This window comes from Lepisma saccharinum, chromosome 20 (assembly GCF_977018435.1).
Source record: "Lepisma saccharinum chromosome 20, izLepSacc3.1, whole genome shotgun sequence".
Taxonomy (NCBI): domain Eukaryota; kingdom Metazoa; phylum Arthropoda; class Insecta; order Zygentoma; family Lepismatidae; genus Lepisma; species Lepisma saccharinum.
In genome coordinates, this window is record NC_139248.1 from 16494073 (window position 1) to 16519242 (window position 25170).

The following is a 25170-nucleotide window of genomic DNA, read 5'->3' on the forward strand; positions in this document are numbered from 1 at the left end:
TACCCAGCATTCTCTTTGGGTCTTCTTTATCGCACAACGCGTTACCAACATTGTGTTCTGACGTCAGATATGAATTACCAAAGGTGTTAGATTATATCTGTTGGTTTCGTTCTCTCCGCATAAATACGCTAAAAAGTATTATATATACTAATAGAATTTAACCTAACAACTTAGGCATTTAGACCTAACCATAAGAGCATTTTGCGGTGACATCAGATCAGAAGGTTGCTAGCGCGTTGTGCAATAAGGTGGGATAACATTTTTTTCTTATCGTTCCTAATCTGAAAGAAGTTTCGGGCCACGTTAGCCAAAATGTAGTGACGTGTCCTTTCGAAGGAGTTTTGCATCTTTACGTATCAGACTTTATTATGATGTCAAAAAAGCTGCAAACGCTCTTAGCTCTTACGTTATTATTAGTGATTTTCCTATCACACGCGTGTCATTTTTTTAAAAAAATATATCCATTTGGTTACAAAATCATGTTACCCCTACCCCACATCGTAATGACGCCTGTTGTGCCGTGCCTTCAAATTTTTCGAAAGCCCCTGTCCAAAACTGATCTGAGCAGCACAATATATTGCTAATTTAGCTCTAGACTTGCCTCTGTCTCTCTTGATTAGCCGTACATCGAAAGAAATTTGAAGTTCCAGTCCCGTCTGTACATAGTCGTGTGCACTGGGGGAAAGAGGGGGCAGTTGCCCCCCTAATAGTCTACTTTAGTCTAATTTAGTGTAGAGGAATATTATTATCGTTATTAAACAATATTATGGTCTTTTAAAAAATTAAGTATTTTCAAGCTGAAGAAAGTTTCAAGCAACTACGGAGGGAAAGGAAAGTGCATTATTTCACATGAAATTGAACTATCCAAGTTTGTTCTCTAGCAAATTTCTTATTATTAGCACTCCCACACTATTAATTAGTCGTGTCACCTCTAGATGTTTGCAAAATAAATTGCCAATGTATAGCAGCATCGATTTGGTGCACGGGCAATTACCCTCATGCTCCATAATCACTGTTAGAAATCGATAATTTATATGCAGTTGTTTTGAATCTGGTGCAGGGAACCATGTTTACGTGTAGAATAGTCTCTCTACAGATATCGTTAATAAAGCAGGGGGCAAAGAATGTTAGTGTCACAGCTGCTCGATCTCCTACTGCAATGATTTTCGGCGGCACTCTCTATATATACCCGTTTCATACCCATGAATACACGAAAACACAGATATGAAATTAGGTTTTCCTTTCTCGGATTGAACTTTCATAAAGGCTTTTGCATCCCCTAATCAGAGGGTCTGTGTGAATTGAGCTTTTTACTTCAGGGAGATGCCCACTGTGGCATATTTGTGATTTCATTTTAGGAGGTAGTTTCTTGGGGGGATGCAAATTCGAAATTTTAACAGTCAGTAAACTCAACTATTGCCTAGCACCTTAAAACATTGGTTCTAACTAGGGTGACCTTAATACTTTGACTAAAAAACGGGACGTCCCAAGGAGGTGAGTTTACCACCCCTCCTAAAAAATCAGTTAGGCCTAACTGCAAAATTGTTGTCATTATTAACGTATTATTATTTATTAGTGTATGTGTTATATATACATATATATAGTATATATAATTATTATAATCTCGGTACGACTTACATAGTGTTCCTGATCTCTTCTGATCAGCATTTGATGTTAGTCCTAGGCTGAAGTTGAAGAATGCCAGAAGAACAAATCTTGAGAACAACTTTATTCTTCACCAACCGTTCATAAAACTCCCCCACATATCGGACACACAATGCGAGATTTGTCTTTTGAGTTTGTGTCAAGATGCAGGAATTTAAATTCTAGATGACAATGGAACATTTTGATTGTTATGGAGCGCTTGAAACCCAGTCCAGCTGTTTGGAACTTGTTCCCTTGATGTTAGTTTTAAAAAATCCAACATTTTTTAGCATGAATGTCTCAAATTTAGGTTTGATTTTTAAGCTAACACCTAGATTTCTTTAAAATTGAACAAGTAGTGTTCTCTAATAATATCGACGGAACAACCGCGACACGCCTCTGAAGTGGGATTGTCCTGGTCAAAATAGGATGTATGGTCACCCTAGTTATAACCTGTCTGATAACATTTAACACCACTATATTTACATTATAAGAAAACCAAAACTCATATACAAGAAAAGCTATCGAACCAACAACATCGAAAACTTGATGAAATTTCTATTGCCAAGTTCAGACTTAACGTCCTTGTTACATAGTAAAGAAAATGTATGCTGTCAATTCCATTTTCTTTGGGGGGGGGATAAAAATATCCCTGGCAGACATAAAAATAATGTTCTTTTGCTGGGGATAAAAGATTGTGTTAGGGGTGAAATCCCCGGCATTCCCCTCGTTAATTCGCGCACTGCATCTGTGTTCAATTTGGCCTAATTGGGACCAACTACAGTTTAAAGTGGGATTCAAGTCACAGCAATGTGCCTATTCTGGTAATAAAGCATGTAACCACTTGATTACAAGGTGATAGCATTTACCACATCATTGGAAGGTCCAGTTCTAAGGATATTCACATATGAAAACTACATATTTTCACAAATTCATTTAATTAAATTTTAACTTTAATTAGATTTATGAATTTCACAAGTCTATTGGTTCATTAACTAAGGCACAAGGGTACATGACCCCCAAAGTGATGACTAGGGAAAGGAACTTCAGGTAAATAAATGTTTTTTCTGCGATAAGATAGAGACCCTCATTTTTGCCAAAATTCTGATCATAGCCTTATATGTCAACACAGCAAATTTTATTTTACATAAAAACACATATTTTCCAGTTTTCCGTATGTAAATACATATTTTGCGAATTTTCATTTTAAATGCATAAAATCGCTCATTGACTTCATCTACCTCGAAATCCTCGAAGGAAAAATGTTTATTCTCCGCACCTCTTTCATATCGAGAGTGTTAGGTTTGTTTTGTCTTTAAGCACCCTCGCTGGCAGACTTCTGGCACCTCGCCTACGATCCTATTGGGAGAAAATAGCTGTAAGTAGCTGGGGCTGGCTACACGTAACGATAGCAAGGCTTTTTAATGAAGCAATTCAGCTATTGTGGCCGGAAGGCATAAAATTTGACAATGTTCTTCTCTTGACAGATGCTGCAGCTTACATGCAATAGGCCTTGCTGTTAGCTACCCCAAAATGGTGCACGTTACATGTGTGGCTCATGCGTTGCATAGAATATGTGAAAAGATAAGAGCTCTTTATCCCAATGTCGATGAACTGGTTTCAAATGGGAAGAAAGTTTTTATCAAGTCGCCTAGAAGAATAGACATTTTTAAACAAAAATGTCCTGAAGTTCCCCTTCCCCCTACACCTGTAGTTACGCGATAGGGCACTTGGTTGGATGCAGATGTTATGCCCAGAACTTTGAAAAAATTGTATCTGTTGTAAATGATCTCGACAAAGAAGAATTCTGCAAGAACTGTTGATGGAGCCCTCCTTAAAAGTCGAATTGGCATACATCTCAAGAAACCTGTCCTTTCTCTCCAATTCCATACGAAAGCTTGAATCGTCCGCGTATAGTAGAAACGAAACTGAAAGAATTCACTGGATCTAACGCACGAGTGCAAATGTCTAAATGTACAGAATTTTTTGGGAAAAAACAAGGTTTTCAAACTTTGTGCCAAATTGCACGTGTTTTGGAAAGTGAAGTAGAGGAAGAGGAAGCTTTGGAAAACTTCAGCGTTAGTGACATTTCGTGCTTCAAATATGCAAGAATTGTTTCTTGTGACGTGGAGCGATCTTTCTCACAATATAAGATGCTTTTTAGAGATAATCGTGACAGATTTACAATGGAGAATTTGGAAACAAACTATGGTGATCCACTGCAACTCTTCCAAATAATAGCTCACTAAGAGGTAATCATTTAGAAACTGATTTCAGGTGTTTAAAATGCATGTTATAGTTTGTTTTTTTACCAAATGTTTTTATTTTTGTCACATATTTTCCTGTTTTTATCACATATTTTCAACATTTATGACACATAAAAAATAAATATTTCTGAGTTTTTTAGCACATAAAGTTCCGTTCCCTAGTGATGACTAAGTATTATGAAAAGTGATGATATTGTTATATCCTAATGAACAAAGAGAAGTTCAAGCAACATAAAATAGAAAACTTCAATAATATCATTTTCCAGACTATCAATAAAAAGTTTAGCCAAAGTAGGCTAATAGGTTCTGGATCTCTTTGAAAATCGAGTATTAGACATTTTGATTACATGTTGATAATGTTAATGTACACAAGAGGTGGTAGCGGGGATACCACTTCTGCCCTTTCCCTACAGAACTAATTAATTAGTTCTGCAGATAGCCCTGTAGTTTTCAGTTTGCTGTCCTGCACCATGACCGTGCAGTCTAGGGCATCAGGCTTTGGGCTCGGTATGCATGCAGGTTTGAGTCTCCTGGGGGGAAGCGTAACTTTTCTCCTGAGATTTTGGCCAGTGTATGGGACTGACTGGTGGCCACCCACCATCATGAGGAAATTGGGGAGCTATGAATGAGTAGCGTAACCCAGTCATGGAAACCTATGACACCAGTTGAAGATTTGTCATGCTGACCATACATCACCTTGTAACTGGTTGGATGACTGCCAACCTCTGTTAAGGCATGTGGGACTAAGCTCAGCAGTCAGTACGTATTATTCCAGTGTGCTAGATTTTTACACAAGATCTAATAAGAATTCAACACAACCATTGATATGCAAGGAATATTGAATAAATGTAATAATAATAATATAGCTACATTTCATTTACACTGGGATAATACTATAAAAAAATCATAATTTAGAAATTTTTGTACTTCTCTAAAACATGGGTGTCAAGAGTCTACCTCAGACCCTATTTGCTACACTAAGCTCTAAATTGTACTGGATATGGAAATACTGGAAAATATTGCTTGCATTGTTAGAATTGAGTTTTTTTTTTTTGGTCAAAAACATTTACATCCATAGGGGGGAATTTTGTGTGCTCTTGATTTTATGGAACAAGGTTTCTTGATGACTGGGGTACAAAACCTCCCCCCAGGGCATGAAATCACTGCAGACAGACACTATATATATATGTATAATGTCATTAAATATGTGTCAATTATTAAATAATCAAATTATATTATAAAATATACAATATATTATATCAACTGTCTTTCATTCAAAATGTAATTGCAAATTGAAGATTTTGATGTACTACTGATGCTATGAACAATTATTTGCGTAAGAGAGGAGGGACAAAAATTAATAAAAATAATAATAAGATAATAGTTTCCTATATAAAATTCTCATATAAGTGCTATTACGTGTTTTACTAATATATTTATATACTTCGTGGTTGCTAACGAAAGTCGATGAGGAATGGAGAAGAAATAAGTCGGTTTAATTTCTGTGGATTGCTGGATTCAGTGTCCTAAGATATGAGGCTTTCATGTCCATTCTTTTTGTATGTTATCGATATTATTCCAGTCAAGTATATTCGAAACCCAAACTAATTGTTTATGTTCGGTGTTAAAACAAAAACTCCTCCCCCCGCCCCCGGGAAGAGTTTGGTGGAGGGGAAATTTCAGGACAAGATTGTTGGTGGGGGGAATTCCCCCTGTCCCCCCAGGGATATTGCACCCTGCCTCTCCTTCCATCTTATTGCTGCCACTGAGCAGAAGCTTACAAATCACAACCTCTTCTAAACATTAGGTTCCTTCTTCAACAGATGCCAGTCACAGGATTGCTTACAGTTAAAAAATATAAGCTTTCAATATCAGCTTAACATTAGGAGAATTGCTAGAATTTTTTAAAAAAGCTATTTGCAATTTTATTAAACATAAATACACAACACTGACATATTTCACGGTGTGTAGAGGACAGCAGCATACTTTTCTGCCCCACCGTTCCTCTTTACAATACTTGAGGTCCCTTGGTGAAAAAAATATAGATTATACTGTAACATGTATAATGTATGATGATGCCTGAAGGATGCCCTGACCTCTGTGGTGGAGTGGTTAGCACAGATTGCTTCGACACTAAGTGTCCCGAGTTCGAATCCGAGCCTGAGAAAGTGCGTTGTTTGTGAGCAGTGGCGGATCCAGAAGTTGCATTTGGGAGGGGCAAACTCTAACCTATATATTATATTTTTGTTATTTAGTGTCACTTTTCTTCCACTTTTGGCTAATCACGACGATGAGGGTGAGAGATGAAGAAATCTTTGAAGGGACACTAGCAAAAAAAAGTCCAGACCAGGATTCAAACCCAAGACTTGCAATGTTTTACGTAAACAAAATACGTCATATAAACAGGAAACAAGCTGATTCCCATGTTCTAGAGGTTGGCATATTGTTGTGCAAAAATGGGGTTCAGGTCTGGAATAGATGCTTATTATTGAATGCTGTCATCATAATTCCTCCTATTGCTACTGTAAACTGCACGATTGGATGAGGAGTAAATACAAGGGTCGTTCAAGGTTGACCGGGACTTTTATTTCTGCAGAGGAAATAGGTAGCAGAAGAAACACCAAACTATGTCAGTTTGTCAAAGTATTCTGCGTGCGCACCGAGGCACCGTTGCCATCGTTCTGGCAGCTCCCAAATTCCTTTGGCGTAGAAAGAACTTGGTTGTTGTTGTAGCCACTGGAGGACATCGCTCCGCAGTGCTTCGTCTGTCGTGAATTTCTTCCCTCCCAGATGGTCTTTAAGGGGTGCAAACAAATGATAATCACTGGGGGCTAAATCCGGACTGTAGGGGGGATGGGGCAGAACTTCCCAGCGCATGTCGGCCAGAGTTGTTGTTGTCACATTGGCCGTATGAGGGCGGGCATTGTCATGGAGAAGAATGACATTTCCAGACAACATCCCAGGTCTTTTCTTGCGAATGGACTTTCGTACAGCACCACTCAACAATGTGGAGTAATACTGGGCATAATCAGCTATTCATTGATTTTTTACGTACGAAAATCCCGGTCAACCTTGAACGACCCTTGTAGAAAGACAAATAAATAATTATACATTCTCTCAAGTGGTGTCGGTTTTGTATTTATTTAATTTACAAAGGCTGTCACAGAGAAGGTGAGACAACAAACAATAGGCTTGGCAACACTGCCTATGGTTTTGGCACTAGTCGCGTCGTGTAGGATGACTCATTCAGCAGCTGTGTTGATTTACATGGAACGTGTTTCGTTTACCCCTCCAGGTTTTTGTGTATAACATTGCTTTTCACAATGAGTATTCAAGATGAACAGTGACATGCCATAAAATTTTGTTGGCGTTTAGGGAAAAGTGCTGGGAAACATATGCAATGTTTCAACAGGCATATGCCGATCAAGACAGACTGAGTAGAGCCACAGTATTACCAAGGAGTCATTGAGACTCTGCGCCGGCATGTAGCAAAAAGAGACCGCATTTGAAGAACTCCTTCATATTGCACCAAGATAATGCATGCCCGCATACCGCGCAGGCTTTTCAGGATTACGTGACGAAGAGAAAAATAGAAATTTTCCTGCATTCAGCATACAGTCCGGACCTTGCACCCTGTGACTTTTGGCTATTTCAACTTTTAAAGGCCGCTTTACGTGGTCGTCATTCATGACGAACAAAGAAGTGATCACCGCAGCTTCAGTTCGCTACCTGACGACGAATTTTCAGACATTCACAAAGTGGCAGGAGCGTTTGGACGCTTGCTTAGCTGTCAATGGTGCCTGTTTTGAAAAAGATGTACGTCGACTCGATATGGGTGATTCTGAATAAACATTTTGTGGTTTGTAATTTTTTTGTTTCATTTTAATGATTCTTGGAGGGGTCCATGTACATGCTAGTCTTTTAACTGCTACGCAGTCACGACTTTTTGACCTATTGCTCTCATTTTGGTCTCAGTCGGCAGCTACTGAACCAAATTTTCACCCTAGTACATTTGCTAGCCAATGGAGGTCACTGTTTTCCTATACAGGAATTAGTCTCACCTTCTCTGTGACAGCCTTTGTATTTTACTTCGCATTTCTGCTACTTTTTTGCTAATCACGAAGATGGGGATGAGTGATACGATGAAATTCATGAAAGGACAAACAAAGAACACTCATGCCTAGGCTGGAATTCGAACCCAGGATCTCTGGTGTCGTAGCACCTTGTGGTTACCACTCTGCCATGAAGGTTGGTTCTCAATAGGTGTCGGGTTCAATCCACTTTTGAGGCATATTATACAGTGGTGCAAATTTAAAATCCAGGCTCAGTTCCGAGTACCCTGTCATGAGTGGACTTAAATTAAACTTTAAAAAAAAGTATGCTCAAGCCTGTTAAATAAACTTTATGATAAGAGACCATTTGATAAAGGTAAAGTGCTCCCCTGTGCTTTCCACCACGCCATGAAGGCGTATAGGCGGTGTGGAGTTAGGGCCCCACACTTTCTTGATCACGGCTGAAGGTGGGGGTGATGTGACCAGCACCATGCCCCTGGCTGCTTTTACCCCCCCCCCCAGTTTCCTCCAGGTACCCACTTTATACGATGCTGGGTGGGCGCCAGAGCCGCTTGACCAGGTGGATAAAATCCTGGGGCCATTTGAGTCTTCAAGAATATTAGGCATAATAATATATCAGAAAACCTGGCAGTTGGGAGGGTCAATCGCCCTCCCTGTGAATCTCTCTTCATCCACTTCATCATATCATCACTCATCCACATCATCGCAATTACCCACAGGTGGCAGAAAAGCAGACTTACATTTTCCTTCTTTTCGTCTTCTCGTGGTCACTGTATCGCTCAGTGGCATGTACGAGGATATATGAGGGAGGGATGAAGACTTGAAGGTTAAAAAAGAAAGGGACTGGACTTAATGCTCAAGGGAAGGATGTCCAACTTCACCCACCCCCTTTTCCTGTCCTGTTTTATGTAAAGGGGGGGAGCAAGATGCTTGGCAACTCTGAACTAGCCTTCTTTTGTCAGTGGGTACTACAGTCTAGATTTATAGCTGTAGTTTTCTCTTGGTGAAACAGAAAGCATTTACAAAGGTCGAGGTCTGTATGTTAACCTATCTTCTCCTGTGGAGCCCTTATTTCATGTTCCTGGGTTCCCATATAATGTACATCATCTTGGTTGTAACACTACAAAACATTGGATTTTCTTTTCATTTTCCTGCAATTAGTTCTTTATCCTCGGATCCCTGAAAATAGCGGCGGCGATTGATCTCAAAAACTAGTGGGGCAAGGACAGTTTACTATCCCTTCATACATAAGGTTTAGCATCCTTTCATGCAAAAACAGATCTCAATAAGCATGTACAAGGGTTGGATAAAAAGTAATGGCAACACTGCTGTCCCGTGAAAGGGGTGAGTCACAGCACCACAAGCGTTTCGTGGCTGATAAAGGAATGTCAGACGAGGAAGTACAGTGAGTGGGAGCAATTGTATGTTATTCAGTCAAAAACAGCAGTGCTCTGAAGCAGAGGATGAGAGTGCAAGCACCCTAACAATATGTTTAGGCAAGAAGAACAACGTCTCTCAGGCAGACGGTCAACGCAGCCTACTTCTGCACCTTCTTGCAACACCACCTTCGTCTCGCATTAAGAAGGAAGCGACGGCACGGTGTCCCATCATCCTGCTTGACAATGCAAGGTGTCACACTGCGAACAATGTGACGGCGCTCCTCATAACTGGTAGTGGGAGGTACTGGAACATCCGCCGTATTCACCGGTATGGGACCGTGTGATTATGACCATTTTGTCAAAATGAAGGAACCACTGGGCGGGAAGCACTATGACACGCGCGAAGCCATCATACGTGCTATAGGGTGGTCACTGCGGGACATCGACAAAGATGGACGCGCTGACGGTGTACGACGCCTTCCATACGTGTGACAGAAGGTCGTAGAGATGAGGGGCGATTACTTTGAAGGAATGTAACACGTGCTCCTCTGCCAATACAGTCAAGTACCAATTATACCAGTGTTGCCATTACTTTTTATCGAACCCTTGTATATGCATGCAAGAATGCAATTGATTGATTTTGATATTAAGGACATATCAGCACATAAGCCATTCTTGACCGTCACACAATACAGGGACAAGCCTCTTAACTAAAACAAAATTGAGGAAAGACCCCCAACAAGAAATATACTATTTCCAAGGATAAAATCTCCTTACCTATTAAAAGCAGAGGCTGTAAAGGGGCACTCAGCACGCACAAGGACAACATGGCTCCACACCCAGACACCAGAGCCTCATTAGCCTGCAAAAAGCAGTTACTGAGGTGTGTAACAAGGAAGGGATGTTGATTTTTGGGTGTCTTACCCCCTTACAAGAAGGAAAAACAACAACAACTTCAATAAAGTCATTCAATTCTTTCTAAAGATTTATTAAATAGGAAAATAATCATGTCACACTCTCACATTATGAGAAAACCTAAAAATTACTATTAGTTGAAATCTGTTCCCTCGCCTCTCTTCGATGTGACACTTACAAAAGTTTCTTCCAAGGATTCATGTCCAATTGAGTAATCCAACACGATGGGATGCTTCTGAACAATGTCTTGCATCAACCCAAACAAATGTGACCATGGGACATCTGTCTTGGACACAAGATAATGAAGAATAAACTGTAAAGATAATATTTAAAGATAAATTACTAATACACTTTGTATATACTGTTAGATGCAACAGTTATTCTTAGTGGTTTTTATATATTTTTTGGGACGTTTTGCCCTAGTTTCCCACGCCCTTTGTGCGTCTCTCCTACAGTAATAGGAGCTACAATTGGATATTTTTACTATTCATGTGAATGCTTTTGATACTCGTTCTCCTTTATGACTGTTTAAAATTGTGAACTTTAATATACCGCCGATTTGCAGAAGTGACTTAATATTAATAAAAGATGTGATAACTGTTGGTGCATTTCTGAACGCACCATGCGAATAAGTAAATACCGCGAGAGAAATGTACTTGTTGCATTTATATTGTAATAGTGTGGAAGTGCGTTACCAGAGCAAGCCAATTGTAAATCAATCCATGTTTAACCTTGATTGTAATTTCAGTGAATAACCATTCAACTTGAAAAATCGTAATGAAAGATTTATTGCAACGACAACAAAAACGAGACGTATAAACTCCCAATAGCTTATCTAGAAATTCCCGAGCATCTACTCATTCTCTTAATACAGGCAGAAATCTAATTTGTAAGTAATTGCAAATTTACGTATTTGATAATTTATTGAAATTCATGTGTTCAATTCTAAAATGCTAAAAAAAACATTGAATGAAGTAAATAAAATCATGCAATATTGCCGAAGGTAAAAAGGCATGTTTTAATTCAATTGTAATTTTGATTATAATGTATTCTGGCTAAAATACCAAAATACTAGAATTTTATTGTGAAAAGAGTTATTGAAACTAGGAAATCATTGAAATGAATGTTGAAACACAAAAATTAAGAAATGAACGTATGCAATTGAACGTGATACTTTTCATTGGTGTGAGGCACGGTTGGCAAGGGTATAACATATAATAGTTTGTTGTATAAATTACTGATTTTTGGAAGGGTAAAAAAGGGTCTGGATATATGCACATATGTTCAAACTGTTGTTATTGTGGGAATTATTCCGTATATCGGCGAACCCCGTAACAAGTTGGAATTGTAATTGTGATTCGTCGATTTATCATTGTCCACGTTAACTATCCCTCTGCGCGTATTGGTCTATGTTTGTTTCTTGCTTTCCATTTTTAGAGATATCGAGGAATGGCGTGACACCACTTATGGACACCCTGCATATCAAACAAGACAATGCTATTTGTTTGGAACTATAGCGGTTGGTTACCAACTTGTTCCACATTCCACGTATTTACAATGTGTATTAAATACCCTTAATTATTCTTTCTTCAGTTAGGTGAGCTTACACACTACATGCCATCTGACCCTTCTTGGACAAGGTACCAATTTAATTTGGAAGTCTTGGAACCACCCTCAAAATGTATTAACACGGGACATTACTTCTCATAAAAGTGATATTGGCAAGGACTCATAGCTAATGTGGAAACATAAGCAAGATGAGTGCAAGCATAACCTCCCCCCTTTTCCCTCCTTATAGTCAAGTAATTTGTAAGGTACTACAATTCAACAGTGCTATCAGAGAAAATTATATGCACCCGCTGCGAGCATTGAACTCTGTTCCTCCATTCCACTTGCACTTCAGTTTCAGATCCTCACACACACTCAACTTCTGCAGCTTGTACAGTTGCAGAAAGATCTTAACTGTTAACAAACTTTATTCACTAATATTGGTGCGTTAAGGATCAACGACAAAATTAATACATTATGTATTCAATTGTCGAGTATATTTCTTTAAAGGTAATGCAGTTTTTAGATTGCTTTATGAGAGATGAATGCGATGTCTTTCCTTTACAATGGAATGACATCTCGTGAGAAAATTCAGAATCAGTACTGTTAATGATTGAGAGCTAGTGACATCTCTCGTGAACTTTCTTAAGTAAGTGTGCATTCAATGGACAAACAAGACAATTGAATTACAAATAGGAATTGTAGCTTTCCTGGCGACGAGATTCGAACAAGTGTTCTCGGGTTACTAGCCATGTTAAATTGGAGTTGGCTTCCAACGTTTCGAGGGCATACATTGCTCTCATCTTCAGGGAATGGAGAAATGGAGACCAATGTAGATTAATATACAGGACTATGATGTGGCGGAGTTTGGATTCTCTCTTCCTATTGGCTCTCTCTGGATCCTGATGTTATCATTGGCTGGTCTTGTTTTTACAGAGGAGTGGGTTCCAGGCGTGACTGAGCTGGAGTCCCACGTCCCTGTTGAGATTGGTGCTTTCCCGTGATATGGCTATGGCTTCCTTTACCCTTCGGTCCTAGTAACCGGCACACTTTGCTATTATTTTGGTGTCGGCAAATAAAATTCTGTCCCCCTCGGTGATGCTGTGTTCCGCAAGTCCTGACTTTTCCGGTTGGAATAATCAGATATTACGTTGATGTTCATTCCGCCGCTGCTCAATGGTGCATCCCGTTTGGCCTAGGTATGGTGTCCCACACTCACAGGGTATTCGGTATACTCCAGGTCATCTTTGACTGAACGGTGTAGGGCCTTGGTTGTCAGTGGTGGCCTGTGAATGGTCTTCACCCAGTGCCTGGCTAAGAATTCTGCTTAACTTCCCTGAGGTGTGTCCTACGAATGGTAAAACTGTTACAGTAGGGTGTTCCTGTCCTGTGTTGCTACTGGTAGAGGGGCTGGGCGGTGCAGTATCAGTCCTTGCAAGGGCCTCATCCTCATGTTCGGCTTCTCTTGGCTGTGAAGAATCGGCCCTTCTAAGGGCCACACTGTTATCCGTGCTTGGTCTCTGCTGAAATGAAACTGCCTTGTTGATCGCCCTGTTGATATCTCTGATGTGGTATCCATTCTGAACACTCTATCCCACAGGGCAGTAAAGGAAGCATAGCCATATCATGGGAAAGCACCAATCTCAACAGGGACGTGGGGACTCCAGCTCAGTCACGCCTGGAACCCACTCCTCCGTAAAAAGAAGACCAGCCAATGAGAACACCAGGATCCAAACTCCACCACATCATAGTCCTGTATATTAACCTACATTGGTTTCCATTTCTATATTCCCTAATGATGAGAGCAATGTATGCCCTCGAAACGTTGGAAGCCAACTCCAATTTAACCTGGCTGGTAACCCGAGAACACTTGTTCAAATTGAATTACAATATTAACACACTAATAATTCGTAATTAATTCAGTCACTGAATACTTAAAAAAAAAAGGAATCTCTCCTCTCGGGAGTGCAATTATGACCATTACTGTCATAACACCAGGATAAACACACACACTCCACACAACCTCACATGGCTAGTCACTCTACACTTCTAAGGAAATGAGTAAGTTTGTCTTTATTTCCTCCTAGGCAAACTGTGTTTTTCACCTTGCAGGTGTCATAGCTGGCCCTTTCTTCCCCTCCTGTGACCTACTCTTCTTGTCTTCCCTCCCCTTCTACTTCTGGTAGCACTGTCCTTCCCTTTCTCCTTTAACTGATCTGGCAAGTTGAAATCTTCCACTTTTCTGCAGAAAATTGAAGGTAGCTCTGGAAACTTAACCAACTTACTATGAACATTCTTTTTTATTAATTCCACCCATTTTGTTCATTTTCTCTCCCCTGTTTATGCATATGTGCTTTGTCTCTGCCACATTTCTCTCTATATCATTTTCCCTCTTCTCCTTCATATGTACTTTCATAATCCTGTGCCCATGTGTCTGTCGTGTATGCACAGGCAGAGGTTAAATGATTCACACACCTAGGTACTTGATAATATAAAGATTAACACGAGGATACAAAATAACAACAATTTAATGCTAAACTTACAATAACCATTTCTAAGATGACTGAACACACGATCCTGAAAACAACTTTACAAACAATTGAATATCGATTCAGATATTACGCACACTTAACAGTGTCGACATATGTCAATGTTGTTCTTGGATCTTCCTCTTTAAGGTCTCTCCTATGTTCTTTAATTCTATCGTTGATGCTTCTCCCTGTCTCTCCTATGTACTTGCTTCTACATTCAGCAAATTCTACTTCATATACCCCTGCCATTGTCAATTCATCACTCTACTGTTCTCCTTTGTATACATTAGAACATTTCTCAATGCTCTTTGCTGGCTTGAAGGCTGCCCTCAGTCCATACTTTGCATAGATGTTTCTTATCTTTTTCTCACGTACGTTTATTTATATAAAGTGACCAAAAAAGTTATGTTGTTATGGTATTTACTTTTCTGCTGAATCTTTAGTACAGTGTATTTAACCAAGGTAATTTTCCCATGTATTACTGTTTTTGCAATCCTGGTACTTCTCTTAGCATGAATGAAAACAAATGCAGTAATCTAATTTATTCTTAGCAATTTACAATTAAACACACACAAAATTAAGCAACCACAATCGAATAGGAGCTCCTTTATGCCCGACAACGTGGTTTTCGGCTGCTGATGTCAATCTTGTTTGCTTCTTTCTAACTTCTTACTTTGTTCTTACTTTTCCTAGAGTCAGTACCTCCAAGCATACAGTACTAGCTGTACACGTACAGTAACTTCATGTTCCACATGTATATATATATGGTTCAGACCTTGGAGCTTTGAGAGAAATTTAGATACAGAAAAAAGCAAAATTTCTGATTCAGAAATCCCTATCAAAATAAAATAATGTTAACAATGAATTTCCCCCCCAAAAAAACCAACACACACACACACACACATTAAAAGTTGATTCACATCATGGATTTATACATACATATCATCCGTGAAACGTTTTCTGCCACCATGCTCACACTATTCAGAAATTCAAATGATCATGCATTATGCTGTAAGCTAAACCACGAGAACACACCATTGCAGTTGTTATGCTGTCTATTGTCACTTGCCTGTTAGCTTGAATCATCTCCTCCACCTGTACCATCTTCACGTACAGTCCTCAAGTACCGTCGCCACTTTTAAAGTGAGCTTCCCATGCGTGTGTCTGCTATCTAGCAACTGCTGACCGACTGTATCATGAAGCTGGATTGTGCTGTCACCTGATGACACCTTTAGATGCTACTCACTACTGTTTTCTGCTATCCCACATAAGTTTGTGACCTATTTACTGACTTCGTATATTTTGGGGTTCAACTTTATTAATACCATTGATACAACAATATATGTATTATACGTCAAAGGTATTGCTACACACACACACATGCATACATACAAGAATTTCTAAAATGAAAGGGTTCTGCCCTGGAGGCAAAAAAAAAGATACCAGTATGGTTTGAACTAGAGCTGGCCAATATCATCTTGACCTGATACCTATACCCATGGCTACAAACTTATTCATTCCCACCAATACTTATGCTTGAAAATTGTAACAATTGTTCAAAATATTGATTAACATTAGTGGGAGAGTATTCCACTCTAAGCATTACTTTACTAGAGTCTTGCTTCAAAATACTCGAGAATTACACCAGAATGTTAAAATACCTATTGTGAAATCATAAAACAGTTTGTCATACAATATTTGTGCGAAATAAGTGAAAAGTACGAGAATTTGCATAACTTCAGGATAAGTGAAAAGTAAGAGATGCTGCATAACTTCAGGATAAGTGAAAAGTAAGAGATGCTGCATAACTTCCAGGATAATTAAAAAGTATTACATAGCATTTTTGTAGACCCAGTGAAAGACCAAAATGACGGAAAAGTATTGGCCAGTATCAGTAAATAAAATCCAACCGATACATAGGCATCAGCTCAGACCTAGTTTCAACATGTTATACGGTTGGCACACTGCTTTCATAACTCCCTTGACATTGGAGAAACTCATGAAACATCTGGCATTTGTTATTTTGTGCTGTGTTTTATCTCTTATTGCTTGACATCAACAGGCAAGAGCATGAAAGATTAACAAATAGCCACTGTAATTTTAAAAAAAAAAATCTTACGTGATGCTCTTCAATGAGGTCTATCTGCTGAAACGAATTTGCCATCTCAGATGTTAGAGCTTTCAATTGCTCAGAATACTTGGGAATCCTTGCATTTAGTCTCATGAAGATTGCAAACCCACTTGCAAATTTCTTCTTCAAGTACTCAGTGTTTCCTATACATGAGAATTGTCCCTCCGAGATAATTGCAATTTTGTCACACAGAGTCTCACACTCTGCAATACTGGAATAGAAAACAGAAGATGTGAAATTCTGCAGTTTTGCACATTGTCCAAAATCAGTTAACAGTTGCTACAACCATTTTAAACATGTTTTTTGATGTAATGTTTTCTGGAGCGCACACACCTTTCTTCAGACATTTAGTTGTGGTTAGTTATAACCAGGGGTAGACAAAACTATAAATAATTCAAGTGCAAGACTGGTTTAAAAGAACTATGGCAGAGTGACCTTCCTAACGAAGGCTCAACCAGTAACAGCATGTAATAAATTTAATATATGTGCAACTCTATTTTAAAATTTGGCTAGCAACAGTGAAAAAAGTATAATAGCATGTTTATTATAATAATACACATAATACAGAATTGAGCTGCGGTGCTTTAGTCGGTAGGGCGTCTGACTGAACGTGGGAGACCAGGGTTCGATTCCCGGGGTGGGTGATCAAAGGTCGGAAATTTTCCGGACCCCTCCCCTGCCTGCATATAGTGGCTCTGGGGCTCACACAGCCTCAAATCAATGGGTAACTGGGGGCAACCCTGGGGGAGGTAAAGGTGGCCAGAGTGTGATGCTGATCACATCACCTCAAAAATGGCCGAGATCGAGAATGTGTTGGACCCTACCCCCACCGTCCCCGAAATGTGCCTTCATGGCAAAGTGCTATATGCACGGGGAACTTTACTTTTACCTTATGTAATACAGAAAACACATACTGTACTTTTTATTTCAGAAATAGGTAATAGTAATTTCCATACTCAAAATATTGAAAAAAAATACTCCCTCTGTCCCATAATTTTCGTCCGGTACACTTTTTTTTTGTTGTCCCATAATAATTGTCCGATATTCAAACTGTGACATTGGTGTATACAGAAGAAGAACATGAAACAAGGGAATGTGTCATACAACGTTATTACTCAAGGATCAGTACATATTGGTCGATCAAGTATCCAAAAGAACCTAAATAAAAATTTACCATTTTGGCATACCGGACAATAATTATGGGACAGAGGGAGTAGAACTGAATTTGAAAATTCAGGCAGCCTGTAATTGTATAGCCCTGGTTATAACAGTAGGCCAAATTTAACAAAAACAAAAGAGAAACAGCTATACAATGCCCCTTGTCATCTCCAACATTCTCATCTTGCTTGTAAGTCCACTGATGTTGGCCATGTCACATGGATGCCTGTCTGATAAGACAGACACATGACCTCATTACGAGCAGTACATGGTCTACTGTACTGTGCATGTAACACAAATTTGGGGGCCTACCTACCTCTATACCACAAAATGTTACAAATTTATGAGTCAACTTGATGATATGACTATTTTCAAGTAAAATGCCAGTGAAATTGTCATGTGTGGACTACACACACATATTTTTTTCTGGCTCTGATTAAGAAGGAAGCCTCTTCTTGAAACCATAAATACACCATTGATAGAGCCACACATTTATGGTGAATACAAGATCAAAGATTTCGGTACAAAAGCTGGGCATCTTTCGGGATCAAAATCAGTATATAAAATTGCATTTTGGTGTTAAAATTGTGAATAAAACCCTAATTTGATTTAAAAGCTTTAGTCATCACACAAAATAAATGTCTCCCTCCTAATAGCAGAGTATTAAGCTTATTCCTTTGTAAAGAAGTCCACACTTCTCAAATATTTAGTACAGCAGAATTAATCAATTTTCCATGATTTGCATAACTCACAGGATAATTCAGACTTCACTCTAAATTTTGTGTTTAAGAGTTTATTTTGCATTTTACAGTTCATTTCACATCATTTCGTGATTGATTGAGTTGGTGTTTTAAGTCCACCTTATGCACAGTAAAGCTAACCGGGACTGGGCCTACAGTTTAAAGTGGGATCTGAACCTATGTGCCTCCACGCATGATTTCGTGACAAAACATGGATGGAAAATGCACCTCACTCCTTTTCAGAATCATAAAAAATTAACATTACATTGTATTATTCCACATTTCGCGTTTCTGCCTTGTAACCAAGGGGTCCCAGGTTTGATACCTAGTGGAGACACAGGGCACAGTGGTTCGGATCCCACTTTAAACTGTAGGTCCAATCCCGATTAATCTTTCTGTGCATAAAGTAGACTTAAAAGAACAAGCCAAACATTTTGAGTTTCCATCAAAAAACAAATATTCAGGCTGCTAACCACTGATTCTATAAACAGGACATATGCTGAATTCCAACAGAAGAACAAACCTGCTTGATATGAGAACAATAGTCTGCCCAGCATGCCTAGCAGCCACAATAAGATCCCACACCTTTCTTCTTGCTACAGGGTCTAAGCTATTAGTTGGCTGGTCCAGGAGAACGATTGATGGGTTTCCTATGAGAGCCATTGCAACGCTCACCCTCCTTCTGTTACCACATGCATAAATGCCACACATTAGATCGCAATACTCTTCCAAATCTTGAATAGAAATAAACATTTTCTTTTAATCTCTTCTTTTTTAAACAAATTACAACTAAAGGGCCCACAAAAAAATAGGAAGTAAAGTTTCAGCTATACTCATGATCAACATTAGATATGATATTCAGCAGAAGGCAATTACAGGAAAAGCACTACGAGTATGGAAATGATTTGATTATGGCATTCCTAAATATAGAAAAGACATATGAGAGCATGGACATATAGGAAAGACATATGAAAGCATGGACAAAACAAAGATTTGGAAGGTTCTAAGAGAGAAAGTAGTCGAGGAAGAGATAGTGTGTAGAATGCAGAGCACATACAAGGCCAACCAGAGCTGTGTGAAGACACCAGTGGGAAGAACGGAGTGGTTCAGTATAAGTAATGAACTAACACAGGGAAGTGCTCTTTCCCCACTGCTCTTCATAATTACAATGGATGCAATTAATGAAGAGTTTTCTTTTAATTTCATTTGAGTTGGTGTTTTAAGTCCACTTTATGCACAGTAAAGCTAATCGGGACTGGACCTACAGTTTAAAGGGGGATCCAAACCACTGTGTGCCTCCACCGGGTATCGAACCCGGGACCCCTTGATTACAAGGCGACGACGCTACCACTGTGCCATCGGGGAGGCCCCTAATGAACAGTTGGGGAAGAAGATAGGAGAGGAAGAAATGAAGGTCCTGTTGTTTGCGATGACTTAGAAATATGGGGAAACAGGAAAGAAGAAGTACATAGACAGCTTGATAGTTGGAATGAGGAAATCAGAAGAGCAGGAATGAAATTCAGTTCAGAAAAGAGCGAGGTGCTAATAACAACAAGAAACAGAGCCAGAAATGAATAAAGGTAGACACGGAAGAGATGAGGGTAGTGGAGAGTTCAAATATCTAGCAAGCATAATTGAGAGAAGTGGAAGAATAGATGAGGAGGTAAACAGAAGAGGACAAATGTGTGGTGGGCTCTAGCAAAGCATTATGGAACAGGGATGTACCTATGAAATGCAAGAAGGTAAGGAGCAGAGACTTGGACAATAACAGAGAGACAAAAGAAAGATGCAGACAGTGGAGATGAAATTTTTTTAAGGAGTATATTGGGGAAGACTAGAAGGAATAGGAAAAGGAATGAGGAGATACGACAGACAGTGGGGGTGGCGAAGCTTCAGGACAGAATGGATCAGGCACAGATGAGAAGTTTCGGGACATATGAAGAGGATGGGTGCAGAAAGACAACCAGAAAGAGCTTACAACGCACAAGAAGTGGGAATAAGGCTAAAGGGGGAGACTAAGATGCCAGTGGAAAGAACAGATAGCGGAGAGTGTTAGAGAAGAGGACAAGATTGGAACACCGTGGAAAGAGAGGAGTGGTGGAAGACCAGAAAAAAATGGAGAGGCTTGACTTCCATGCCGATCCAACCCAGCCAGAGACAGGAAACGGCGAAGGATGATTATGAATCATGAAAAAAAGTTTGCCCATTGGTGTTTCTACTTTCTACTCCACCTATTCTGGGTTTTCTACAAAACCCTTTGTGCAATGAGCCTCAAAAATAAAACCAATCCATCCACCTATCCATTTGCCCATGCATGTTTACCCACAGCTCTAAACCTCAGGATCAACAACAACCACTCCTTCACTCAAAATCGAGTCTTGACTGTTGCTAATGAGCCCAATCTCCTCAAAGATTGCTTCCAGATGGAAATTATGCACCCTTAACTCAATCCACCAATATCTCAGATGGGAGAGGGCCTAAATAACAGCCAGGAGTGTGACTGCACCCAAGGCCTCCTAGTAACATTCCCAACCATCACCTCATCTCCCTGTCCAACACTCCCTTCTCCTCATACTGCCCTCCCCCTACCACTCACAGTTTTCAACAAACCTGGGGAGATAATCAGATTTTTCCACATGGACTATATATTTCATCTGGACCTGGCAATTTTGCAAGTTGAACTCTCACTTTTGTTTCCACCATCTCTCTTTCCTCCTTGACAACTTACATTTTCCAGTGTTTCATGAGTGTTTCTTATTTTCTTTTCACCCTTCTCACCCTCCCCCCTTCTTATTCATGAAATATATTAGGGTTGGGTTGATATTAAAATTTGGCTGATACTGACAAAGCACCGACATAAAATTTACCAATATGCCAAATTTACTAACTATTATTGATAAACCAGGGGCATGCCATGAATTTTCATGATAGCATAGCGATTTTCAGCCAATTACAACATTTTCAAATGTAATATCTATGTATAATAGGGGGGTGTAAGGGTAAATTTGGAGCCAAAATTACCAAAAATTTGGCATTGGTGAGAACTTTTAGGAGGGTATTGAGGAAATTTGGGAGGGGAGTTGTTGGGTGTGTGTGTGGATAAATCACTGGTATACACACAGGAGGGGACTGGAATTGTAAAGTGGGTTCTTGCTTCCCCCCCTGCTAACCCAGCCCTTTGTCATATTTTTCCTGCCTCTAGTCCTTCTTTTTTTATTAATACTGTGCCAAGAGAGGGTTATGACCCCCACCAATCCCCCCTTTTGTATGTCAATGCAGGAGCGTGATTTTGGAAATGTTCATGTCTTTGCATTGCATTATGGAAATTACTAGTCATTCTGGCCTGCATCCATTTTCGTCCGGAAGGAAGGGGGGGGCAAGGGGAACCGTGCCCCCCTGGAAAATTAAAGTCAACCAAGAAATATGTATTTCACACATATAATTTCAATTGTAATATAATTAAGCCTTGTTTCCATATTGAAACCAATAAGTTGCTGACCAAGGCAGTTTATTAAGGTAAAAACACTTAACACGTAACGTTTCGACCCTGTATCAGGGTCTTCCTCAGACGAAGAACTAAACTAAAATGATGAAATAAACTACACACAGAAAGATTTCATACACATAGCAGGGTCACAAGCCACACAACAACAAATCAAATTGACAGTCCTTATCTAGGAAGATTTCTACAAAGGAATTAAACATATCACCTCCTGACAGTTGTTGACTAATGGGTCTACTACACTGACAGGTGATTGGCAGGTCAAGATCAGCAAGAGTCTAAGAACCACCTGCTCACCACTCCCCCACCCCTCCTGCCTTTCTGGTTATGGGTGAAGGAGGAGGAGGAGGTATTCACCCATAACCAGAAAGGCAGGAGGGGTGGGGGAGTGGTGAGCAGGTGGTTCTTAGACTCTTGCTGATCTTGACCTGCCAATCACCTGTCAGTGTAGTAGACCCATTAGTCAACAACTGTCAGGAGGTGATATGTTTAATTCCTTTGTAGAAATCTTCCTAGATAAGGACTGTCAATTTGATTTGTTGTTGTGTGGCTTGTGACCCTGCTATGTGTATGAAATCTTTCTGTGTGTAGTTTATTTCATCATTTTAGTTTAGTTCTTCGTCTGAGGAAGACCCTGATACAGGGTCGAAACGTTACGTGTTAAGTGTTTTTACCTTAATAAACTGCCTTGGTCAGCAACTTATTGGTTTCAATATAATTTCATTTTAGCCACAATAATATGTGTTAATTATTGCTTGAACACCATAACTTCAAATTTAAGCAATGTTTTTTAGGAAACAACACTACTTTTGGGTAAAATTTGCCTTCGTTTGCCCCCCCCCCTGGAAAAAAATACCTTCCTTGCCCCTCCCTGGAAAAAATCCTGCAGACGTCCATACCTGCATCATTCCATCTTCGAACAAAATTATTTATTAATAACATTCCTACTGCATAACCACACAATACATAACATCGTTGCCTTGTAATGAAGGTGCCCTGGATTCGATACTCAGTCGAATGGTTCGCATCCCACTTTAAACTGTAGGTCGAATCCCAATTAGTCTTTCTGTACATAAAGTGTACTGAAACAAATTCAAACATATTGATTTTTACTGAAACGCTTTTAACTGCCTAATGAAAACTTTCCTGTTTTTCTTACTTGTTTTGATTATGCATAGTTCAGGACACGGTCTCTCATAATTCACCATCTCCAACTTTTTGGTAGAAGTTCTGAATGAAAGAAGATCCCTAATCGAGTCCTTTTTGTCAGCCCTGGTGGTTATTTTCAAGACCATGCTTTAACACAAAACAGCAAAAACAACAAAAAAGAACAGAATAACACAGCACGATTGCTACAGTAAAGACAAAACACTGTTCCTCACCCTGTTTGCAGTGTTACATACCCTCTATATTTCGAACTTACTGACTACATGACGGATATGTCCAATTATTGGCTGGTGACTTTGTTTCTTATAAATACCATACCGGTACTCATTGACTAACTTCATAAGCTAATTTGTTCGTTACTGTTAAGTTTCACACGTGAATAATCGTACTGAGTTGGGTGGTGCTATGGAGGCATAGAAAATTCTGGAAGTTAGCAACACTTGTGGTTAGCGTGGACGAGGTGTTTTCAACAACCTTGCCAAAGATGAAGCAGGCTGGGGATCGCTTTCCATCGACTTTTTTTTTTTTTTTTTTTGTGAAGGAGGGACAGTGACCATGCAAGAACTGCATAGGTCACTCCTAAAGCGTGAAGAGCAGCCCTCTTTCTTCTAACGTGGATCAGCTGTGCTGTGTTACTGAGCCTCGTGAAGGCTGCAGCCGCTCTATGTTTGCAGCCAATACGATGGAAATAGGGAAAATGAAAAGTCTGGAGATGTAAATATGTTAAAGTAGATAAATTCCATTCCGAGGTGTATAAAGGCATTGAAAAACACGAACTTAAGATATCAAAATTGTTTTTAAAAAAACAACGCAAGAAGTGCTTGCTCCACCTTCCTTTACCGCACACTTCTGTGATAAACAATATTCCGCTGATCCGATATAAAATTCAAATTGTTTCATTGACCTCCTTAATCAATGTATGGTACCAATTGAACAAAACATTTTAATGCACAAGAAGCAGCATATACAGGGTGTTGCAAAATACCTGTTACACCGCTTAGGAGGTGATTCGACAAGTAAAAACAAGGAATAAATGCCATGTGAAAAAATGTCGAAATCGGCACCGTTTTCGAGTGACAGGCGTGCGAAAATCGCCTCACACCATGTGTAAAGTACAATAACTCAAGAAGGAAGAAAGATATCAATGTCGGAATAAAATAATACAAACAAAATCGTACCTGGCGAATACTATGGTGCATCAATTGAGGCCCAGTGTAAATTGCGCAAGGGGACTCTCAAAGAAAGTGGGGAATCCCCTGATGGAAAATACAAGAAATTTACTACTATCTTCTACATAATGTTGAGATCGGAATGTAGCCAGTAAAAAATGGCGACGTATGTCCACATGTCCCACTACTGCTGGGACACCGTCCTACACCCGGGAAATAGGAAAATAACTGCAAATCTGCTGTTGTACACGGTTCACATTGCGGTACGAAGAAGAAAAGAAACCAATTTGTCGCATGTCTCACTACTGCTGGGACACCATCCCAAATGGAAAAAAATACGGTAAAATCATTAAAAAACGTTTTCAATCCCTTAATGTTGACACACTACTTTGCAGTACGAAAAACAAAAGTTAAACAATGGCCACATGTCGTCAGGCTGTGCATATAATACAAGAGAGCTCCCCAAAGAAAGTGGGTAATCCTCGAAGGAATGAAGACGGAGAATGGCGAGAAAACGCACACAATGGCATGTAACATTTCCAGGCACAGCACATCTGGAAGGGATTCCACTGAGAAGCGCACAACCTCCGCACATGCAGATCGACGGTATGAAGTACAGCGATATCCAGCATCTTCAGTCGCACCTTTCACTAAAGAACACTATGCGGTGTCAGAGACGTTGTTGAAAATGTCCGCCATTGACTCCAAGACAAAGATGGCATCGGCGAAGCACTGATTGTCTGGTACGCGCAAATACCTCTGGCATGTCAACAATTGTCCCAGCAGCGGCACTAACACGAGCAACGAGATCCTCAGCAATTTCCACAGGGGTTTCATACACGAGCCTTTTCATTTCTCCCCACACAAAGAAATCCAGTGGTGTGAGGTCAGGGGAACGAGGTGGCCACGGTAAAGGTCCACCCCTGCTAATCCAACGATCGCCGAA

At 39.7% G+C, this 25170-nt stretch overlaps 1 protein-coding gene across 4 annotated transcripts in view; it reads right to left on the minus strand.

The window, feature by feature from the left end:
* Nucleotides 1–10377: 10377 nt before the first annotated feature.
* Nucleotides 10378–25170, minus strand: part of LOC146003536 (phospholipid-transporting ATPase ABCA3-like) — a 98724-nt gene continuing 83931 nt past the window's right edge. For 3 of the 4 annotated variants that reach the window (XM_083141829.1, XM_083141827.1, XM_083141828.1), the window contains 3 exons: nt 18910–19120; nt 16477–16699; nt 10378–10591 (listed from right to left, as the gene is read on the minus strand). In XM_083141829.1, the coding sequence (XP_082997955.1) occupies nt 10412–10591; nt 16477–16699; nt 18910–19120 (614 nt within the window). In that variant the 3' untranslated portion in view covers nt 10378–10411. Of the gene's footprint in view, nt 10592–16476; nt 16700–18909; nt 19121–25170 lie in introns of those variants that run through there. The other variant, XM_083141830.1, reaches the window with a different exon arrangement.